This window comes from Sorex fumeus, unplaced genomic scaffold (assembly GCF_029834395.1).
Source record: "Sorex fumeus unplaced genomic scaffold, SorFum_2.1 ptg000015l, whole genome shotgun sequence".
NCBI classification, from domain to species: Eukaryota; Metazoa; Chordata; class Mammalia; order Eulipotyphla; family Soricidae; genus Sorex; species Sorex fumeus.
The window spans coordinates 4,945,218-4,968,561 of NW_026606072.1; the positions used below are offsets into that span (position 1 = coordinate 4,945,218).

At 43.1% G+C, this 23,344-nt stretch overlaps 1 protein-coding gene across 2 annotated transcripts in view; it reads left to right on the forward strand.

Annotated features, from left to right (window-relative positions):
• Positions 1–1,032: 1,032 nt before the first annotated feature.
• Positions 1,033–23,344, forward strand: part of WDR70 (WD repeat domain 70) — a 308,613-nt gene continuing 286,301 nt past the window's right edge. Inside the window, exons 1-4 of one of the 2 annotated variants that reach the window (XM_056112067.1) lie at positions 1,033–1,122; positions 1,214–1,279; positions 3,287–3,370; positions 13,627–13,753. In XM_056112067.1, the coding sequence (XP_055968042.1) occupies positions 1,098–1,122; positions 1,214–1,279; positions 3,287–3,370; positions 13,627–13,753 (302 nt within the window). In that variant the 5' untranslated portion in view covers positions 1,033–1,097. The remainder of the gene's footprint in view (positions 1,123–1,213; positions 1,280–3,286; positions 3,371–13,626; positions 13,754–23,344) is intronic. The other variant, XM_056112068.1, reaches the window with a different exon arrangement.

The following is a 23,344-nucleotide window of genomic DNA, read 5'->3' on the forward strand; positions in this document are numbered from 1 at the left end:
ATAATAATTCTTAGCATCAATAGAGTTATGTTGCAAAGACACTAATAATTTAGGAAGTGAAAACATTATGGATTAAGTGTTTTGGGGAATTATAACCATGCACAGCTTGTCCCAAAGCTTGATTTCTTCTGAAGTTATGATATATACTTTAAAGTTAAAGATATGATCATTACAACCTTTAATAACATATTAGTGATTTCTTATAGAAGACTTAATGCCCCCTCAGTGAAATTCAACAATCTTCACACTCTTTCCTGTAAGAAAACTTTTGGGTAGCATTTCCAGCATTTTTTCATAACAAACAGTACAAAATATATCACTTTGGTTCTGATTTGGGGCAGAGGTTGAGATTTAGGATGGAAACATCTCAAATATGGTGGTGGGAAGGTGTAATGGTGGTGGGATTGGTGTTTGAAGAGTAAATGTAATCAAATATTGTGAACTAGTTTATAAAATAAATTAAAAAAGATATGAGCTTTAGCTTGATTTCTCTTAAAATTAATCCTTTTTTTTGGGGGGGGGGCGCACCTGTTGGTACTCAGGTGTTATTCTTGGTTCAGTACTCAGGCATCATTCCTGGTGTCCTGGGGGGGGCCATATGGAGTGCAGGGGATCAAACCCAGATAGCATCCAAGGCCAGTGCCTTGCCCTCTGTACCCCAGTCCCTGCTCAGTTCTTTTTGACCTTCCAGCGTTTTCAGTTACAGGGTAGGTATGTTTCTTTGTTTAAACACACCTACCCTGTGGAAAAGTGGAGGAGGTGGACGAAGAGCAAAAGGAATTTTGTTGGCTTTTCTTTAGAATTCCATGAGGCTGAAAGTGTCATCTGGGAGTTCAAAATGAAAGGGTGTTCCCAGACACTACAGGCACCTTTCCCACTTCCTATGGGAAGGCGGCCTCGGTGACGCAATTCCCTTGCAGGCCTGTGGGGGCGCTGCGCCATCCGCGGGCTGCGCTCCCGCCTCGCCGTAGCCCCTCTTGGCGCCGGTGGCCCTGCGGACGTTCTGCGGCGACACTTCCGGCCAGCTTTGCCGCGAGTCTTCATCCTCTGTTTGGGATTTGGGTTGTGCGTTTAGTCTGTGCTACGGGTGGCCGGCCATGGAGCGCCCGGGGCCCAGCGAAGGTGGGTTCCGCGGGCGAGCCCGTGCTGGGCGGGCCGGGCGGGCCGGGCGCACCGTACTAACGAGGCCTTCTCTCTCCTCTTCCTGTTCCAGTGACAGCTGCAGACCCGTCGGGACCGGACCCGCAGCTAGCGGTCACTATGGGCTTTACGGGGTTCGGTAAGTATTATTACCAAGCGGGGGAGTGCACATCCTGCAGTGCCCAGGGGTTGCTCCTGGCTCTGCACTCTGGGAGCGCTCCTGGCAGGCTCTGGGGACTATATAGAACGCTGGGAATCGAACCCAGGTCAGCTGCATGCAAGGCGAGTTCCTTACCCGCTGTCCTATCGCCCTGGCTGCCTGACTTAGCCCCTTCACCTTAGGGTGAACTGTTCAGGACCTCAGGACAGGAGGGGAGGTCGTGCTGTTACCTGCCCTTCGCCTCCCCTTGTGACAAGCCCTTGTCACCTTAGCTCTGGTGTGTCTCTAGCAGTTTCTGGACAAGCTCTTCTCCCCTACTTCTCCGTTGGGACAGACTCACATGACACTTCAGGGCCGCCTTAGGGAAGGAAAGTTCACACTGTCATCCACGCGGTGGCTGCAGTCCGGTGTGTCTGTGGTCCCCGCTCTGATCCTGAGACTAAGCATTAACCATTGGCTGCAGTTTGCAGTGAGACAGGCCACTGGGCTGCCAATGGGAATGAAGTGAAGTCATGGTTGTTGCCAAGTCCACTTAGATTCAAGGCCTTCTTTGCCACAACTACCTATATCAGGACTCATAAGGAAGGAAAAGGTCTGTGTGTGCGCGCGCGCGTGTGTGTGTGTGTGTGTGTGTTTAGCGGGGGCAGGTTGGGCCATACCCGACAGTGCTTGTGTTACTCCTGGCCCTGCGCTCAGCAGTTACTCTTGGCAGTGCATGGGTGACAATATGGGATGCCAGGGATCAAATCCTACTTGCAGTGAGTATCCTGTGTACTATTACTCTGGCCCCTAGAAAAGGGTCTTGAGGTGTAGCCACTTTTTTTTGCAAATAGTTTTGCTGTTTAAGAAGAAATGACTATTTTCTCAACTCTAGTTTCTCCTGAGTGCGATCAGGACTAAGTCTCAAGCAGTATTCTGTGTGTGTGTGTGTGTGTGTGTGTGTGTGTGTAAAGGTAGCAGACATAGTTCTTTTAGACCACTTGCCTTGAATGTGTGGGGCTCTGCGTTGATCCTGAGGCATTGAGGAAACCAAAACAAAACAAAAAAAATTGAGTATGTATCCTTGAAAACTTACTGATATGCACTGTCATAATGTTCAGAAAGGCTGTTTCAGTTCATATCAAATCAGTAGTACTTAAAAATACCATTTTTATATATTTGTGCCATTCCGGGAAGTAGGTATTATTTTTTAAAAAGTAGGCAACGAAAACAAATGCAACATTGCAGCCACAGCTCACTCATTTTCTTGGAATTTACTTGTGTCTTTGGATCTGCAACTCCTATTTCCTTATTTACTCTCAGATGTGAGTTTTTGGTTGCTTAACTTTCCTTCCTATATTAATTATCATCTTAACTGTCTCATCTTCCAAGCAGCTACAGTGCCTCCATCCCTCAGCTTCATGTCTGACTGCCCTGCTTAACTGTTCTGTATCCTTACTTCAAAGCGTGTTTATGATTAGAATAGGCTGACTAGGATAAGCACCTTGTTTTGGTTACTTTCTTGGGGAACCATACCCTCTGGTGCTTGGAGGGGGGGTTTCCACTCTTTGCTCTCTCTCTCTCTCTCTCTCTCTTTCTCTCTCTCTCTCTGTTTTGCACTTAGGGGTATTAGGGGGATCTACCTCCTTGTCTTTGAAGTCTATAAACTTAATCAGAACCTTTGCGAGCCCTTTTGCCATGTAATGTAACATATTAACAGCTTTCAGTGATTAGGGTACTGACCTCCCCCATTTTGCCTTACTCATCAGTATATGTTTTCAAGGTGTAGGATCTAGGTGAATTAGAGGAGGACAGAAAAGTTGGCTCATTGATGGTGCTTAGTGATGAGATTGTCATTAAAGGTTCCCTGGAAGTTCATTCTTCCTTGCTTTTCTGTGGTAATCTTGTCGCCATCTATAAATGAGACAGCTCAATGGCTATTGGTTAGTCGTTATATATTGAGTACCTCAAGTTTCACCAGCTAGGTTTTGTTTATTTCTACTTTAGGAAAAAAAGCTCGGACGTTTGATTTGGAAGCAATGTTTGAACAAACTCGAAGAACTGCTGTGGAAAGAAGTCGAAAAACACTGGGTAAGAAATTCACTTATCTGCTCTTTATTGACTTAGATATGGTATACACCTTTTGTAAGTAAATTGACAATTACAGTTGAAAAGACTGAAAACAATTCAACATTATTAAACCATATGTGTTGGTGTTTTGGGGTAGAGTTGAAGATTTAAAAAAAACGAATTAAATTAATTTTTTTTTTTTTTGCCATATATAGTGGTGCTTAGGGGCTACTCCTGGCTTGGCACTAAGGGCTCACTCTTGGCAGTGCTCGGGGAACCATATGTCATGATTTTAGCCCAAGTCTCCCGTTTGCATAGCATGCACACCAGCGGATTTGAGCTATGTCTCCGGCCTCTTATTTTTTATTTTTAACATACTAAAGTTGTATATAAAGTGGATAAGAAACTTTGAGTGTTAAGATCTTTTACAAGTGTTGCTATGAACAGACAACTAAGTTAAAATTTAAGACTCAGAATAGCAGTTTCTTTATTACCTCTCATCCCACCTCTATCTGATTTCATTTCATTTTTTTCTTTCCTGCTTACAGCGGAACCACTATTTGGAAGGCTGGGCGAGAGGTGGCTCTCAGAGCTGTGTACACCACTGACTGTTGACCCAGACAGTGTAGAAAATTGAGACATACACTGACTGGCTGCTGCTGTTGAATCTCTGCACTAGTAATTGCACTAGACTTGACTTTGAAGGCCTTACTTTCCAGACTGGCATCTGGGTTGATACCAGGTGGTTGGTAATTCTAACTACTTCCTCAGGGTTATGGAAGGTGACTGACCGCTCTACTGCTTTCTTTGGATCTCATTCAGACCATTCTCTCACTAGACAAGGGATAGAAGTAACCTGATAGAGCAGAAAAGACTGGAAATTCAGACAGAACTACTGGAAAAATTTAAGTGAATGATGTTCTGGTACTTGTCACTGTTGATTTTAAAATAGTATATCTTAGGGCAGTAAATATCTAGTACTTGGAAAGTGAGCTTGATGTGAAGTGATTTTGGTTTTTGGAAGAGGAGCAATTCTTTTATGGTTAAACAATAGTTACATAATGATTTTTAAAACACCTTCGATTATTTTGGTACTTTTAAATATAGGAATACAATAGTGACTCCCATGTACCTGTCACATATTTACTGTACCCACACCTGGCTATGCTTAGGGCTTACTCCTAGCTTTGCATTCAGATATCACTTCTGGAGAGTTCTGGGAATTATTTGGGGTGATGGGGATCAAACCCACATCAGTTGCATGCAAGGCAAGTGTCCTACCCATTGTACTGTTTCTTCTGCTCCAGAATACATTTATAATTTGTATTTATCACTTTTACCATAATTGAATACAAGTTTTGAGTGGTTATTATTTACCTAAGGTGTTTGGAGCCATACATAGTGATGCTTGAGGTGATTCTCAGCTCTGTATTGACTTAAAAAAAAAAGACTTTCTTGTTTCTTTGAAAAATATTTTATTTCTTTTGGTTTTGAGGCCCCACCAGGTAGTGCTCAGGGCTTTCACCTGACTCTCTGCTCAGGAATCATTCCTGGTGGGTTTGGGAGACCATATGTGGTGCCCGGAATCCAATCTGTGTTGGTCATATATAAAGCAGGCACCCTACCTAGTGTAGTATTGCTTTGGCCCCAAGGTTTTCAGAGTTTTAAATTTTCTTAATTTTTCTTTTCTTAATAAGCTGCCTTAGGTTACTGAAGGGATCACAATTGAATGTAGTACCTTGTAAGCAGTAAAGCACTTTATTAATAACTTTTTTTTTGGTCTTTTGGGGGAGGGGAGTGAGGGAGGCACATCCGGTGATGCTCAGGGGCCACACTTGGTAGTGCTTGGGGGAATCAACCATAAGTAGTCTTGGGGATTTGAACCATGTTGTGGTTATAACTTCTTACAAGGCAAGCCCCTTAACCTTTAGGCTATTTCTCTGCCCCTAAATAGCACTTTTATTTATTTATTTATTTTGCTTTTTGGGTCACACCCAGCTATGCACAGGGGTTACTCCTGGTTCATGGACTCAGGCATTACTCCTGGCGGTGCTCTGGGGACCATATGGGATGCTGGGAATCAAACCCGGGTCGGCCCCGTGCAAGGCAAATGCCCTACCCGCTGTAAATAGCACTTTCAAATTTTAGTTTCCTCAGTAAAATGTGTGCATTTCATAGCAAAAGAAATCTAGTGAAGAGCTACTAAATTTTTACATTTTGAAAAATTATTGCAAAGCCACGTTTTCATCATGATGCTTCTGAATGAATTAAATATGTTTATTTGTTTATTTCTTGGACTTAAATTTCCCTCTATCCTTCATTTAAACACATAAATCCCAAGTTTCTTAAAAATTCAGAAATTCTGATGTGGGCATTATTTGTTTTATTGTTTTGTAGGTTTTTTTTTCCTATCATTAACATTAGACGTTAGGAGCGAGATAGTACAGCAGGTTGGGTGTTTCCCTTGCCCGTGACCAACCTGGAATTGATCTCCAGTATCCCATATGGCTCTCTAAGCACTGCCAGGAGTAATTCCTGGGTTCTGAAGCCAGGAGTAACCCTTGAGCATTGTGTGTGGCTCAAAAACCAAACCAAAACAAAATGACCAGGAGATTCAGGAAATTAAGAATTTTGGTTCTTTATTTTTATTCATATTTTTGGCTTTGGGACTGCACTTGATGGTGCTCAGAACTTACTACTGGCTCTGCATTCAGGAATCACTCCTGATGGTGCTCAGTGGATCATATGTTGTGCCAGGGATTGAACCTAGGTTGACTGCATAAAAGTCAAGCACCCTAACATATATACTATTGCTTTGTCCTTGAGAATTTGGTCCTTTCTCATGACATACATAATGGTCTATATCAATAATAAATAGTTTTGGTTGCTGAATACTATTTAAAAAATGAATCACTGTAAGACCTCAATAAAGTATACAGTATGTACAATGTTATAATAATAGCATACATTTTCCTCAATATTTTAAATGTATAAAATTTTATTATTGAAGTAGTATGGTTTAAAGTAGTATTAATGTGTATTATAAATGTTTTTAATTTTTAAAAAATATTTTAATAGCTTTATATGTGAAACATATGAATCCACAGATCCCTTTTATGAAATGTTATTCTATAAATAATAAATGGGGAAGAAAAGTTCTGTTGAATTCTGTTTCTTTTGGCTGTGGGGATGGGGTAATGATGGGTGTCAGAGGTTGAACTCAGGACCTCATCTATGCAAACCATATTCTGTGTCACTCAGCCATATTCCCAGTCCCTCATTTTGGTTTAGTCAATAATGTGGAAAAGAGTTGTTCTAAAATGTTTTTCCCTTTCATGTCTTTAAAAAAATGAAGTAGCGGGTTTCAATAGGAACCTTTGAATAGAAAATTCTTATAGATATGAAATTAAATTTCTGATTGAAAAAATTGTATCCTTTATCAGTATGGAACAAAGTAGTTCGGAGAACTTAATCCCCAAACTTAATAACTTATTAGTTACCTAGTAGGTCACTGTTTTCAGACTGTCTGGGACAAGTAAGCAATAAAGCACATTATTTTATAGCCCTTTGAGAGACAGGCAAGCTCAGCATTGCGTATGGTAAATAATAGTCTGGTAATTTCAGTTTCTAGAAAGTTTGATCAGATCGCAGAAAGGTTTTTTTTTTTAAATTAATTTATTTATTTATTGAATCGCTGTGGGAAAAATTACAAAGCTTTCAAGTTTAGGTCTCAGTCATGCAAATATCAATCACAATTCCCTTTACCAATACTTATTTTTCACCACGAAGAACCCCAATAAACCCCTCCACCCCCCCCAATATCTGTGGGGTAGATGAATTCTAATTAACACTGTCTACTTTGACTAGCTTCATTGTTTGGATAAAGGTTGCACCATTATTATTTAGACTTTACCTTCCCCCCAAACTCAGCCATGCTGAAAAGGCATTGTGAAATGATCTGCTTTCTACAGCTGGGTTCAAGAATTAAATGATGTCGCGTGGCCGCGATAGTGGCCGTGCGGTTTTAGATTTCTGCTATTTTATTTATTAACCCTGCAAGTATTTCTACTGAGAGTCAGATAATTAAGAGATTGGTTTCTGTGCTCTGGAGTCATGGCCGTGCCAGAGAGCCACTCGTGGGGGGCAACTGGTGACCTCGGTAGGGCGTGAAGGACAGGCCGGAGCGCCCCTCCCCCCCCATGAGGTACCCATCGCGCCCCACCCCCGGCTCAGACCTGCTCTCCACCAGGCTCCCATGCGGCCGCCATCTTTCTTTCCAGAGAGGAGAAGGCGGAAGGGAGCAACACCCTTCCCCTCCAGGCAGGCAAGATGGCGCGGATTAATGCATAGTCCATTCGCTTTTCTGCTCCAAGCCGCTGGTTTTCTGCGCTAAGTCCTTGTGCTTCTGGGGCCGTGGCCGTGCCGGAGAGCCACTCGTGGGGGGCAACTGGTGACCTCGGTCGGGCGTGAAGGACGAGATCGCAGAAAGGTTTAGGTGTGGAACTTCACTTCCTATGCTGGGCCTTCGTAACTTACTTAGCTTCTTTGGGCCTTTTGTTCCTCAACTGGAAAATAAGGACTATAGTACCTATTGTTTAGTACGTTTGTTTTTGGGCCACATCTGGTGATGCTGAGGGGTTACTCCTGACTCTGCAGTCAGGAATGACTCTAGGCAGTGCTCAAGGGACCATATGGGATGCCAGGAATTGAAATGGGTTGACTGTGTGCAAAACAAGCACTTTACCCTCTGTACTACCTCTCTGACCATGTTGTACCTATTTATGCTGCATTGTATCATTAACATTCACTAAGAGAGTACAACTAATATATTCTCCCACATAACAAAATGGGAGGTAAATTTATAGAGTGATGCATTATTGCATTCATTGATGCCTTGGGGAGAATTCCTTCACAATATATGTATATCAGGTCATTGTATACTGTCTTACAGTTTTTCCTCTTATACCTCAATAAAGCTTAAAAAAAGTACTACAGAAGTTGGTACAATTAAAAATTAATTTGTAACAAGGGCTTAAAACAATAATGTCATGTACTATTATTTTTGTTCATTTTTCTTTTTTGGACCATGCCACCTTTTTTTTTTTTTCCTTTTAAATCAACATCTGGCAGTGCTCAGGCCTTATTCCTGGCTCTGTGCTCAGGGATCATTCCTGGTGGGACTCAGGAGTATATTGTATCGCGGGCAATGAACTTGTGTGGGTTCAGCACACAAGGCCAGCACCCTACCTGCTGTACTGTTGCTCTAGCCCTCAGACACACTGACATTTTATTTTATTTTATTTTTTTATTTTTATTTTTTTTTGCTTTTTGGGTCACACCTGGTGATGCTCAGGGGTTACTCCTGGCTCACAATGAACTTGTGTGGGTTCACCACACAAGGCCAGCACCCTACCTGCTGTACTTTTTTTTTTTTGCTTTTTGGGTCACACCTGGTGATGCTCAGGGGTTACTCCTGGCACACAATGAACTTGTGTGGGTTCACCACACAAGGCCAGCACCCTACCTGCTGTACTGTTGCTCTAGCCCTCAGACACACTGACATTTTATTTTATTTTATTTTTTTATTTTTATTTTTTTTTGCTTTTTGGGTCACACCTGGTGATGCTCAGGGGTTACTCCTGGCTCATGCACTCAGGAATAGCTCCTGGCGGTGCTCGGGGGACCATATAGGATGCTGGGAATCGAACCTGTGTCAGCCATGTTGGCTGCGTGCAAGGCAACCGCCCTACCTGCTGTGCTATCGCTCCAGCCCCCCACACTGACATTTTAAAGGAAAATTTTTCCTAGTACAAAAATTAAATTTCTAAATGAAAAGATTTCTTGACAGGAATGGAATGGTAGTTTGGAGTTCTTATCTCCAATAACTGCAGGTGGTGCTCCAGGACCACTCCCAACTCCATGCTCAGGTTTGCTGCTGCCAGTGCTTGGGCATTGCTTTTTTTTTTTTTCTTTTTGGGTCACACCTGGCGATGCACAGGGGTTACTCCTGGCTCTGCACTCAGGAGTTACTCCTGGTGGTGTTCAGGTGACCATATGGGATGCTGGGAATTGAACCCGGGTTGGCCGCGTGCAAGGCAAATGCCCTACCCTCTGTGCTATCTCTCCAGCCCTGCTTGGGCTTTCTTGATACCTGCCCAGGATGAAACCTGGGCTCCAAGCAGGTGCTCAATCCTCTGACCTAATTCGTGGCCACGTTTTTTTTTTTTTTAGACTAAGGCTGATGTTAAGATGGTTTGAACTATTTATGATAAGTTATAGACAATTCAATGGAAACTGGTTCAAATAAAAGTTTTAGTATTGCCTGTAGTAAGAGTTCTGAAATTGGACTCTTTCATTCTGATTCCTGACATGAAGTACCAGAAGTTTTCCTTTTCTTCCCTGTCTCTGCTAGCTTGAGGTGTTGGTCTGTCCTAAGCAGATTGTCCCAGTGATTCGTGCTTTGTTAGTGAAATTTTGTTACCTGCAGATGACAAGTGTAGGCTGAAAGAATACTTTTGTCTTCTTTTAGGGGTAAGAAAACCTTTCTCAAATGTACCTCTAGCAGATGACCTCTCATCTTAGTTTGACACGTCCTGTTCCAAAGTCAGTGATCAGCTAGAGTGAAATGGTTTTCTTGCAACAAACATCACCCTTTTTAGGTAGGGAGTAACCAATCATCTCTTGAAGCATAGGCAGTTCCCTGGAGAAAATTTTGGTTTTCTTAGGGGAAACTTATTTTTGGGTAAGAAGCCAGACCTATATGAGTATTAGTATTTTTTATTAAGGTCAAGGCCCTGAGACCTAAGTTTGGATCCAAGTGTGGCCCACACCTTTGCATCTCTCCTTTCCTCTCACTGCTCCAGATACCTTATTCTCTTCTTGTGAGGGTGGGGTCACACAGCAGTCATCAGGCTCTGTACTGGCTGTGCACTCAGAGATTACTCCTGCTGGTCTTGGAACCTTACTGAATACTGAGAATTGAACTCTGGTTTGCTGCATGCAAAATGGATGCTTAACCCACTGTCCCTAAACTGACTCACTAATAAAGTTGGACATTATCCTTTTGATTGTATTTATATACATAAAGTGGACATTATCCTTTTGATTATATTCATAATGTTGGACATTACCCTTTTTATTTTGATCTTTCAACCTATTCTAGCGCTGGAATGCAGAATTGTTGACTGAGCCCAGTGAAAAGTGTGTGTGTGTGTGTAACTCTGTCTCATACATACACACATTAACTGTCTGTCTCATACATACACACGCTTAACACAAATTCACCTGAGCTGGAGCTATAGAATTTGCCTTACTTTTTCCTGGAGAGTTTTATCATTGAACTGTTATTACTGTCTTTTTGTTTTGGGCCACACATGATGGTGCTCAGGAGACCATATGGTACTTAGCATGGGGTCCCGCAAGCAAAGCACACATTCCAGCCATTTGAGCTATCACCCTGATTCCATCTCCCATATTTTTTTAATTTTGTTTTGGGAACTCATCTGGCAATGCTTGGAGTTACTCCTGGCTCTTGGAGTTACTCCTCTCTCAGTATTTTTTCCTCCTAATTTTGAATTTTGAGCCACACCTAGCAGTGCTCAGGACTTGGGGGACCAGGTGGGGTACTGGGATTGAACACAAATTGACTGTGTGCAAGGCAAGTGCCCTACCCGCTGTACTATTGCTCTGGTCCTTTGAAGGTTTTTGTTGTTTATGTTTTGCGAGGCCACATCTAGCAGTACTCATGGTTTATTCCTGGCACTGTGCTCAGGGATCAATCCTGGTGGAGCTCAGGGGACCATAAGGAGTGCTTGGGTTGGGACCTGGGTCAGCCATGTGCAAGATGAGACCTTAACCTGCTGTACTACCTCTCTGACCTCTAATTTTGCACTATTATATTTTGTTTTTGGGCAACACCTGGCTATGCTCAGGGCTTAATTTTGGCTCTGTTCTCAGCAATAACTCTTGGCAGCGCTCAGAGAACCATAATGGGTGCTGGAAATCAAACTCAGGTGGGCCGCATGCAAGGCAAACACCCTCTGTACTTTCTGGCCCCTTGTTTTTCATTAGTAAGTTAAGGAAAAATGTTGCAAAGTTTTTTCAGTTTATTTAGGATGGTGTCAACTGGGAAACTATTCTTTTAATTAATTTCCTTTCTATGTACCCCCAGCTGCAGAGTGAGATTTATCAAAAAAATGGTTAAAGTTTCATGAATAATTTCTTTTTGTCTTTCAAATAGCAAATCATGTTATGAATCTAATGTAATTGATCTTTTCTCAGGATTTTGGTAGGATATATCAGACCAAAAATGAGTTGGAGAGTTTAGAGATAAAGTGGTGAATTTATGGTTAAAACATGAAAATACAAAGCAGGAGGTACTTCTGACATTGGATAGCAAGAAGAAAGCTTTCAAGTTGCCTAAGATTGAATGGTAGGGAAAAAAACAATATCCATAGGCCCTTCCAGTATCAGACCTTGAGGCTTGGAACCAGAGGAGAGTGTAGAAGACTGGAGAATGAAGAAGCACTGGCGCATACTGATTAGATAATGCTTTTATGTTACAACTGCTTTGAAAACAATTTGGTTTCAAGTGTGCATGTATGAAACCAATAAACAGGAAAAATGAATAAATCCCTTTGGGGTATCAAAAGTGAAATTAAGGGGGGGCTGGAGAGACAGTATAATGGGTGATTGTTTTGCCTGCACTGACCTGGCTAGAATCCCAGCATCACATATGGTCCCCTAAAGCACTGTCAGGAGTATTCCCCAAGCCAGGCAATAGTAAGCACTGCTGGGTATGTGCCATCCCTCTTTCCCACCCCTCTTCTCCGCCAGAGAAGTTAACTAAAATCTTAATTTTTAGATACTTTTTTTACTTCTATTTTTTTTTTTTTTTTTGCTTTTTGGGTGACACACAGCATTGCTCAGGGGTTACTCCTGGCTCTGCACTCAGCAGTTACTCCTGGCAATGCTTGGGGGACCATATGGGATGCCTGGGATTGAACCCGGTTGGCTTTATGCAAGGCAAATGCCCTACCTGCTGTACTGTCGCTCTGGCCCCTACCTCCACTTTTCGTATCTTTTTGTTTGTTTGTTTTTGAGGGGGTCACACCTGTCGATGTTCAGGGATTACTCCTGGTTGGCTTGGGCGGCCATGTGGATTGCTGGGGACTGAACCTAGATTAGCCACATGCAAGGCAAGCACCTTACCTGCTGTACTATCTCTCCAGTCCCATCCACTTTACGTTTATTTTTATGTAGTGCCATTGTGGTTCTTAAACTGTTCACATGAAAGTTTTTTGAGGAGGATTTACCATTGAGTGATAGATACTGACCCTCATGTTCCCCCTTGGATCCTTTGAGCTATGTCCCTAAACCCTTGTTTATGGAAACATGCTCATTTTGCTTAGTGTATACACTAATTTTTGTATGTGTTCCATCACAGTTTTTATTGGCTGTGTTGATTTATAATAATTCAGTTGTTTCCCAGTGTTGGGCATTGCGGTTAATAGGTTTTTGCTCTTACTGGTGATATGTTAATTTTCATCTTTTAAATAAAACCTACACATTTTGATGTCTGTTAGAAATATTTATATGTATATATATATATTTTTGTTTTTTGGGTCACACCCGGCGATGCACAGGAGTTACTCCTGGTTCATGCACTCAGGAATTATTCCTGGTGGTGCTCGGGGGACCATGTGGGATGCTGGGAATCGAACCTAGGTCGGCTGCGTGCAAGGCAAACGCCCTACCCGCTGTGCTATTGCTCCAGCCCCTAGAAATATTTTTAAAAAAGTCTTTTCAGAAGCAAAATCTAACTGTTGGAATTAAAAAAAGAAGGTTTTTTACTAAAATACTGTGATCGGTAAGGCATTTGCCTTACAAGCGGCCAACATGGCCGACCTGAGTTCGATTCCTCAGCCCCTCTCGGAGAGCTGGGCAAGCTACCGAGAGTATCTCGCCCGCACGGCAGAGCCTGGCAAGCTACCCGTGATGTATTCGATATGCCAAACACAGTAACAACAAGTCTCATGATGGAGACATTACTGGGCCCGCTCGAGCAAAATCGACGAACAACAGGAGGACCGTGACTGTGATTCACAAAGTTGTTCATGATATAGTTGTTTCAGTCATTTAGTGTTCCCACACCCCAATGGGACTTCCCTCCCCCTGTGACCCTAGTATCCCTCCTAACCCCAGCCTGTCCCCTTAGTCACATAAATTTACTTTATATTGTTTGCTAACTGTTGCAAATTTTTAAAAAATCTTTGCAGAAGCAAGAGAAAAAGAGGAAGAAATGATCAGAGAGAAAGAGCTAAGAATGCAAAATGAAGATATTGAACCAACATCTTCAGGCTCCAATTCCAATGTGATGAGAGATAGCTCCAAATCATCTTCCAGGTGCTTGACTTTTTTTTTTTTTGGTCCACACCCAATGGTGATAAGAACTTACTCCTGGCAGTGCTCAGGAGGACCTTATGAGGTGCTAGGGACCAAACCTAGGTCAATCAGGTGCAATAAGATAAGCACTCTACCTGCTGTACTATTGCTCTGACCAGTGTTTCTTAAAAGGGTCAATAAATTTTCATTTTCTGGGGTGTTCATGTACATAGCACAATGTAGGGTAAATTCCAGCTATTAAAATCTTTAACAATTTTAGCAATTTTAGGCAGGTTAATTCCCTACTTTATTTTGTGGATGCTCAATATTCATTATTCATTTGTAGTGATTATTTATTCCTTTTTTCTTTTTTTTTTTTTCTCTTTGTGTTATACCCAGCGATGCTCAGGAGTTATTCCTGACTCTGCGCTCAGGAATTACTCCTGGCAGTGCTCAGGGGACCATGTGGGATGCTGGGATTTGAACCTGGGTCATCCGCATACAAAGCAAATGCCCTACCTGCTGTGCTATTGCTCTAGCCCCTCTGTTTTTGGGTCAGCCACATTCAAAGCAAACACCATACCTACTGTACTATAGCCCCAGCCCTGATCTTTACTTTTTAAATGCATGCCTCTGTAATTGTATATTATAATTATATGCTATGTATAATACATGTTATTTATAAAATTTTTCTTATAGTTATTTGAACTCTATTTTGAAATTGCTCTTATTCACTCCTGACTATATACATTCTTTTCAGTCTGATATATTTTTGTTTTTGTCTTTGTGCCACACCCAGTGATGGTTAGGGGTTGCTCCTGGCTCTGTGCTCAGGGATCACTCCTGGCAGTGCTCAGGGAACCATATGGGATGTTAGGGATCGACCCCAGGTCAGCCATGTATATAAGGCAAGCACCTTGAGTGTACAGTGAGTACTGTATACTGTTATCTCCAGACCCTTCAATCTATTTTAAATAACTTTTCATATTAATATGTTGAGAGTCTATTTTACAAAACTTAAATAATTAAAAAAAAACTAGGGTTATAAAATTTGATTTTGAGATTTCCTAACTTTATTTATTTATTTTTGTTCTCGGGGCTATACCCGGTGATACTCAGGGGTTACTCCTGGCTCTGTACTCAGAATTACTCTCGGTGGTGCTAGGGGAACCATATGGGAATGCGGAGGTTCTAACCGGGTTGTCCTCCTGCAAGACAAATGCTCTCCCTCTACTATCTCTCTAGCCCCAGGGGAGGCCCCTCTTAACAAACGAATTTGAAAGTAAAATGAATATTATTTATATATTTTGATCCTAAATAGAAATGATGCAACTGTGTGTCGTATTTAGTGCTTACCTAAAATTTCTTCAAAGAAACTGGCTGTGGACAGAGAGAGAGTGTACAGGGAAGGTGCATTCTTTACCTGCTGTTGACCCCTGTTTGGTCCCTGGCCACACATCATCACCTCAGCAGAGAGCCAGGAGTAGACTCTGAGCACCACTGGATATTCTTCCCCACTCCTTGCCCTCCAGATTTGCTGAAGAAAGAAATTCAGATTTGATCGGTCACTGTTTTCTCATTAATTATTTGTCTGGCTCTGACTCAGGGTTTTGTTTTTGTTTAGTTTTGGGGCCACACCTGACAGTGCTCTGGGTTTACTCCTGGGTCTGCACTCAGGAATTACTCCTGGCAGTGCTTGGGGAACTATATGGGATATCAGTCGTGTACAAGGTAACTGCCCCACCCACTGTACTGTTGCTCTAGCCCATCTGACTGAAGTTTTGGCATGAAATCAAATCAAGGCATAATTTAAACCTGAAATTTTCTGTTTTCTGCCAGAGACATTTTTGGACATAATTTCAAGGACTTTTGTTTTTCAGAATATGAAAATATGTTAAAATTGTTATTTTTTTCAGGGAGGGGGCTTGTGCACATTAGGAAAACAAAACAAACAAAACAAAACAAATGGAGTGAGAAGCTGCATAAAAGCTGCCGCATTCCATCCAGTTTCATGTGGAGGGCCAGCACCATCAGCTGTGGATCCGTTCAGTTCTCAGCCCAACATTCCCTGCTGAACCTGCCACCCACGTAAAGCATGGGCGCTGCAGATTTGCATTTCTGTCCACTCTAATGACCTGACTGAGTCTGGTTATGAAAGTGAGGCTTTTATTTACTTTTGGGTTTTGGGACCACTTCCGGTGGTCTCACGGGCTTGTGTTTAAGGGTTACTCCTGGCAGTGCTGAGGAGACTATATATGGAGCCAGGAATTGGACTGGTATCAATTGCATGCAAGGCAAATGCCTTACCCCAGAAGTGTCTCTCTGGCTGTCAAAAGTGTGACTTCAAAGTTGGAGATTTGTGGTTTAATCACAAGGGAGAAAAAGATAAGTGTGACTACGTTAATATTAGCATAATCATTCAGTTAATGTGTATTGAATGCCACGGGTCACACCCCGCTTTAGGCACTGAAGATAGAGCTCTCAGCAAGTCAGATGAGATCCCTGAGGTTCTTTTATTATAGTGGCATTATCTTTTGTTTCTTTTTGGGTTACACCCGGCAATACTCAGGGGTTCCTCCTGGCTCTGCACTCAGGAATTACTCCTGGAGATGCTCTGGAGACCAAATGGGATGCAAAGGATCAAACCTGGGTTGCCTGAGTACAAGGCAGTCTTCCTACCCGCTGTACTATCTTTAAGGCCCCTACAGTGGTATATTTTGTTTATATTTGTTTATTTGGCCACACACGGTGATGTTCAAGGGTTACTCCTACTCTATACTCAAGAATTAGAATTAGTCCTGGGGCTGGAGTGATAGCACAGTGGGTAAGGCATTTGCCTTGCATGTGACTGACCCGGGTTCGATTTCCAGCATCCCATATGGTCTCCTGAGCACCGCCAGGAGTAATTCCTGAATGCAGAGCTGAGAGTAACCCCTGTGCATCACTGGGTGTGACCCAAAAAACAAAAAGCAAAAAAAAAAAAAAAAATAGAATTAGTCTTGATGGGGCTTGGGGAACTGTATGGGTGCTGCAATCAAATCCAGGTCAGCCTCATGCAAGACAAGCACCCTACTGGTGCTCCTACCCTAGTTATTACAGCGGTATTTTAGAAGATAAATAGTGTTGCTTAAAAGTAAATAACCAATTAAATAGGATAATTTAGCAATGTTTGTAATGAAGATAATATAAACCTTCTAAGGTAATTAAGATATGGCTTATGAGAGCTTGTTGAAATTTAGAAAAGGAGGACACTGAAGGCCTTATGACGGTGATGCTCGAGGAAACCTTGGGTGATGAGCAAGGGGCCATGTCCTGATGACCATGTCCATTGGAGAGACTGATGCATCTAGAGAGCATCCTGCAGAATCAAGCAGACCTATTCAGTTAGAAGGACATGGCGGTGATGGAGCAGAGAGAGTGCAGCACGTATGGCGCATGCTACACCAGCCCAAACATAAGAAAGACTTTTGGAATGGACCATGGTGAACTCCACTGCACAGAGAGGCTCTCTTTCAGCAACTTTGCTAGTTTTGTCTTTATAAGGATAATTGTATTTGGGAGAAGGTGCTCCAGGATGTATTGTGAATTCTACACTGGAACATGGAATATTGCAATCACAATAGAGTTACATGAACTCTTCAGTTTCCCAGTGCATATAAAAATTACTTTTTTTGGAAGGGAGGTCACACCGGCAATGCATAGGGTTTGCTTCTGTCTCTGCACTCAAGAATTACTCCTGGTGGTGCTCAGGGGACCATATGGGATGCTGGGAATAGAACCTGGGTTGGCTGCGTGCAAGGCCCTACCTGCTGTGCTATCACTCCAGCCCCAAAATTATTTTTTCTTGCTTGCCCCTCAAATCTGTGTTGTCCCTTGAACATGTATCTCACTTGCTTGTCTCTGTTTCTTTGCTTGCTTTTTTTTTTTTTGCTTTTTGGGTCATATCCAGCTCAGGGGTTACTCCTGGTTCTGCACTCAGGAATTACTCCTGGTGGTGCTCATGGGACCATATGGGGTGTTGCGAATCGAACCCAGGTTGGCCGCGTGCAAGGCAAACGCCCTACCTGCTGTGCTATCGCTCCAGCCCACTGCTTTCTTATTTTTTAAAAAAATTTAAAAAAAATTTTTAAATTTTATTTTCATCAAGTTGTTCACAACAATTGATTACATTCAATATTTTAACACCAGTCCCACCACCATTACACCTTTCAGTCACCATTAGTTTGAATTTTCCCACTACTACATAAGCCTGACCTAGGCAGATGATAAATAATTTGTTTTGTATTGCTCTTTGTGAATAGTCTGGATGTTACACGGCTGTACGCTCCAGATATTTGGGATCCGGAGGCATCTCTGCTGTGTGCTGTTTTCTTACGATGTTCATTTGTGAATCTCTGGATCATGGCTGTTAATGCACTTAAATGGTGCCCAGAGGCAGTTTGTGGGCATGACTGCCAGGAAACCCAAAGGGTGGGGAGATGGCGGGAAGACGCCCATTCCCAACTCCGTGAAGCCTGGAGTTTTCAATCACAAGTCCCATGTACCTGGGTTTTTCAGCAGATTCATTCTCGTGTGGGGAGCTTCAAACGAGCTTGTGAAGGTTGGTCATGACTTTGCTTGATTATTTCCATGCTGGAGAGGCCTGCATTCTCTTTTGAATATGTACTTCTTCGTCTTTCCCCACCTCACATCTTTCTAAGTAAGTTCCAATAAAAACTACTTTGCTTCACACACACACACACACACACACACACACACACACACACACACACACATACACGTTATGGGTATTTTTTCTTTTTGGTTTTTGGGCCACACCTGACAGTTCTCAAATGTTAGTCCTGGCTTTGCACTCAGGAATTATGTCTGGCAGTGCTTGGGGGACTTGCGAGATACTGGGTATTGAATCTATGTCGTCCTCTTGCAAGGTAAACACTCTACCTGCTGTACTATTGCTCTTGTTCCAAGGTTTGTGTGTGTGTGTATGTGTGTGTGTGTGTGTGTGTGTGTGTGTGTGTTTTGAGGGGGAGGGGAGCATACCCATCAGTGCTCAGGGTTTGCTTCTGGCTCCGAACTTAAGGATCACTTCTGGGAGGGCTTGGGGAACCGTAGGGGTGCTGGGGATCGAACTTAGGTTGGCCATGTGCAAGGCAAACATCTTACCCTCTTTACTATGTTTTAGCCCTAAAAGTTACAAATTTTTGTTTTTGGACCACACCCTGCAGTGCTCATGCCTTGCTCCAGGGATGGCTTATTTTATTTTGTCTTTTTGGCTACATCCAGCAGCTCAGAGGTTAACCTTGGCTCTGTGTTCAGGGATCACTCCTGATGGGCTTGGGGAATCCTAAGGGATACCTGGAATTGAACCTGGGTCAGCCACATGCAAGGCAAGCATCTTATCCTTTGTAGTATTGTTCCAGTCTCTTTGGATAACTTCTGGCAGTTTGGGGAAACTGTATGGAGTGTTGGGGGATTGAACCTGGTTTACTACTTGCAAAGCTTTACCTCTTCACCCCTTAAAAATTATTATTAATTTTATTTTGGGGGCTATGCCTGGCAGTGCTCAGAGCTTACTCCTGGCTCTGAGCTCAGGGATAATTCCTGGGAGACTCCAGGGACCATATAGAGTCCTGGGGATGGAGCCTGAGTTGGCTATGTGCAAGGCAATTTCCCTGCCTGCTGTAATATCTCTCCAACCCTAAAAATCACACATGTTTTTTTTTTTAAACTAAGTTTTATTCTAATAAGTGTGCATTAGTATATTCTTTATAACTACAAATGTGACTAAAAACTAAAAATCCTAGCACCATCTGATTCTTTAGTGATCTATAATCTTTTTGGTAGTAGAGTCTTCTAAAAAATTAAATTATTTGGGAAGTTCAGTAAAGCTATATGTAATAAAATGAGGTATGTCTTCATCCCTTACAGTATTTAACCTGGAAGTAAGAAAAAACAAATCTTGTTTTCTTCCTCAATATATATATAGTACTTATTGTCATCAATTAGGTGATGGAGATACAGCTATGAACACAGTGGACATAAATTTCTTTTATAGACTTTACATACCAGGGATTTTAAATTAGAAGGCAAGGGCACTGAATTATATGAAGCATTTGTTTAGTTAGTACAACTAAGAATGTAATCCCCCCCCTTTTTTTGGTGGGGAGGCCTCCCCGTTGTTGCTCAGGAGTCTGGGGACTGTTTCTGACAATACTTGGTCCAGCAGTGCCAGCTTGATGCTCAGGTGTGTGGGCTGCTGCTGCGGCTGCTGCTTGGACTGCGCAGGGCTCCAGGTGCTAGGGCTCGGGGGTACAGGTTTTGAGGTGCAGGAATTTGAGGCCTTGAATACAAGGCCCATCCTTTTTGCTATTTTCCTAGCCCAAGGAATGTAATTCCCAACCTTTTGGCTTGTGGTATGAGATAGAGGGAGGGTACGCGCTTTCAGAATGTCTTAAAGGTGTTTGCTAAAGACTCTAATAGATGCTCTAATGGGTGGTCTTTGGGTGTGTTATGTAGAAAAATGATTAAGGATCTATTTCCTAGAGTAAGGTTTTATTGGGCTGGAGCGATAGCACAGCGGTAGGGGTTTGCTTTGCACGCAGCCAGCTTGGCCGAGCCGGGTTCTATTCCTCCGCCCCTCTTGGAGAGCCGGGCAAGCTACTGAGAGTATCTCACCCACACGGCAAAGCCTGGCAAGCTACCCGTGACGTATTCAATATGCCAAAACACAGTAACAGCAAGTCTCAAAAATGGAGACATTATTGGGCCCGCTCGAGCAAATCTATGAACAACAAGAGGACAGGACAGAACAGGAAGGTTTTATCAGGGTATAGAAATACTATATTTAAATAACTATGTTAGCAACCCAGTAGACCTGGATTAGCAATGAGAAATAATTTGTATTTCAGAAAATGTCTTAGGAGTACAACGTCTTGGGAATGTTATTTGCTTCCTTATGACTGTCTGCTTTTGCTTCCTTGCCAAATGGTGATTGTATCCTGATACAGTAAATAGAAGCATTGGCTATTTAGTGATTTTTATTCATGTGGATATAGTTGTTTGTTTTTCTTCCACATGCTAGTAAGTGTCCTGACTCTATGGGTGATGGTGCTGTAATGGACTTATAATGAATTACTCCTGCCACATTTATCTCCAATTATATATATATATTTTTATAATTTATTTCTTTATTGAATCACTGTGGGAAAAGTTACAGAGCTTTCGGGTTTAGGTCTCAGTCATGTAAATATCAAACACATTTCCCTTTACCAATACTTATTTTTAACCGCGAACCCCAGTAGAACCCCACCTCCCATCCCTCCCAATTCCTGTGAGGCAGTTGAGTTCTAGTTAATACTCTATCTACTTTGACTAGATACATTGTTTCGATAGAAGATGCACAATTATTGTTTAGGGTTTACGACCCCCCCCCCCCCCAATCAGACATGCTGAAACAGCGTTGTGAAATGATTTGCTTTCTACAACTTTGTTTAAGAATAAAATGATGTTGCACGGCTGCTGCGGTTTTGGATTTCTGCTATTTTACTTATTAACCCTGGAAGAATTTCTATTAAAAGTTAGATAGTTAAGAGATTGGTTTCTGTGCTCTGGAGTCGTGGCCGTGCCGGAGAGCCGCTCATGGGGGGCAGCTGGCGACCTCGGTCGGGTGTGAAGGACGGCCCATTACGCCCCCCTTCCCAAGAGGCCCCTGCCGCGCCCCCCCCCCCCCCCCCCCCGTGGCTCAAACCTGCTGTCCACAAGGCTCCCGTGCGGCCGCCATCTTTCTTTCCAGAGAGGAGCGGGCGAGCGGGTCAAGAGCGGGTCAACACCCTTTCCCCTCCGGGCAGGCATGCTGCCGCGGTTTAACACATAGTCCATTTGCTTTTCTGCTCTAAGCGGGTGGCTCTCTGTGCTAAGTCCTTGTGCCTCCGGGGCCGTGGCCGTGCTGGAGAGCCGCTCGTGGGGGGCAGCTGGCGACCTCGGTCGGGCGTGAAGGACGGCCCATTACGCTCCCCTTCCCATGAGGCCCCTGCCGCCCCCCACCCCCGCGGCTCAAACCTGCTGTCCACAAGGCTCCGGTGCGGCCGTCATCTTTCTTCCCAGAGAGTCCAATTATATTTTATTCCTAATCTCTGATTTTGTATATAGGTAAGATAAATAAAATACTTTTTTTCACATAAATATAAAATAATACTGAGTTGTATATTTAATGTTTGACTTACACATTTAAAAACATTGAAAAAACTTAATAGTTACTAGGAGGAACAGGGTTTCCTGAGAAATTAACGCTGCCTTTTCTTTTACATTAGGCTAATTGCAATTCTGATCTTAATCACGGTCCACGGTCCTCCCGTTGTTCATCGATTTGCTCAAGCGGGCCCAGCAACGTCTCCATTGGAGACTTTGTTGTTACTGTGTTTGGCATATCGAATATGTCACGGGGAGCTTGCCAGGCTCTGCCGTGCGGGTGAGATACTCTCGGTAGCTTGCCGGCTCTCCGAGAGGGGCGGAGGAATCGAACTCAGGTTGGCCATGTTGGCTGCATGCAAGGCAAACGCCCTACTGCTGTGCTATAGCTCCAGCCCGCTGATCTTTTTTTTTTTTTTAAGTTACCTTGCAATTGTGTATCTCACAGTGATTGATTCTTTTTTTTTTTCTTTTTTTAATTAGTGAAAAACCATGAGGTACAGTTATAGGCTTACAAATTTTGTGCTTGGGTTTCAGTTATACAATGATCAAGTGCCCATCCCTCCACCAGTGCCCGTCATCCATCACCACAGGTCCCAGCATCCCCCCCACCCCCCATCCCCCCACCCCCCGTCCCATCCTGCCTCTGTGGCAGGGTATTCCCCCTTGTTCTCTCTCTCTTCTTTTGGGTACTGTGTTTTGCAAGAGAGGCTTTGAGTGGCAATCATGTTTGGTCTATCGACTACTTTTAGCATGCTTCTCCCACCCTGGGAGGACCCTCACAACACCCTTCATTTGGTACTCTCTTCTCTATCTGAGCTCCAGCCCGCTGATCTTAATATTAACTAATAACATTTGGTGAAACTGGGCTGGAGCGATAGCACAGTGGGTAGGGTGTTTGCCTTGCATGTGGCCGACACAGGTGACCTGGTTTGGATTTCCCCGCCCCTCTCAGGGAGCCCGGCAAGCTACCGAGAGTATCTCGCCCGCCCGGCAAAGCCTGGCAAGCTACCTGTGACGTATTCCATATGCCAAAGACACTAACAATGAGTCTCACAATGGAGACGTTACTGGGCCTGCTCCAGCACATTGATGAACAACGGGAGGACCGTGCTACAGTGCTATTTGGTGGAACTAGAAAAAAATATCCTGTAACATACTTACAGAATTATCTTTTTTTTTTTTTTTGACTTTTTGAGTCACACCCAGCGTTGCTTAGGGTTATTCCTGGCTCTGCACTCAGGAATTACTCCAGGCGGTGCTCAGGGGACCATATAGAATGCTGGGAATCGAACCCGGGTTGGCCGCGTGCAAGGCAAATGCCCTATGTGATGTGCTATCACTCCAGCCCCCAGAATTATCATTTTTGTCTGTTAATACATAACTTTATATGCTGCACTTCTCCACATTATTATAATTGTATGT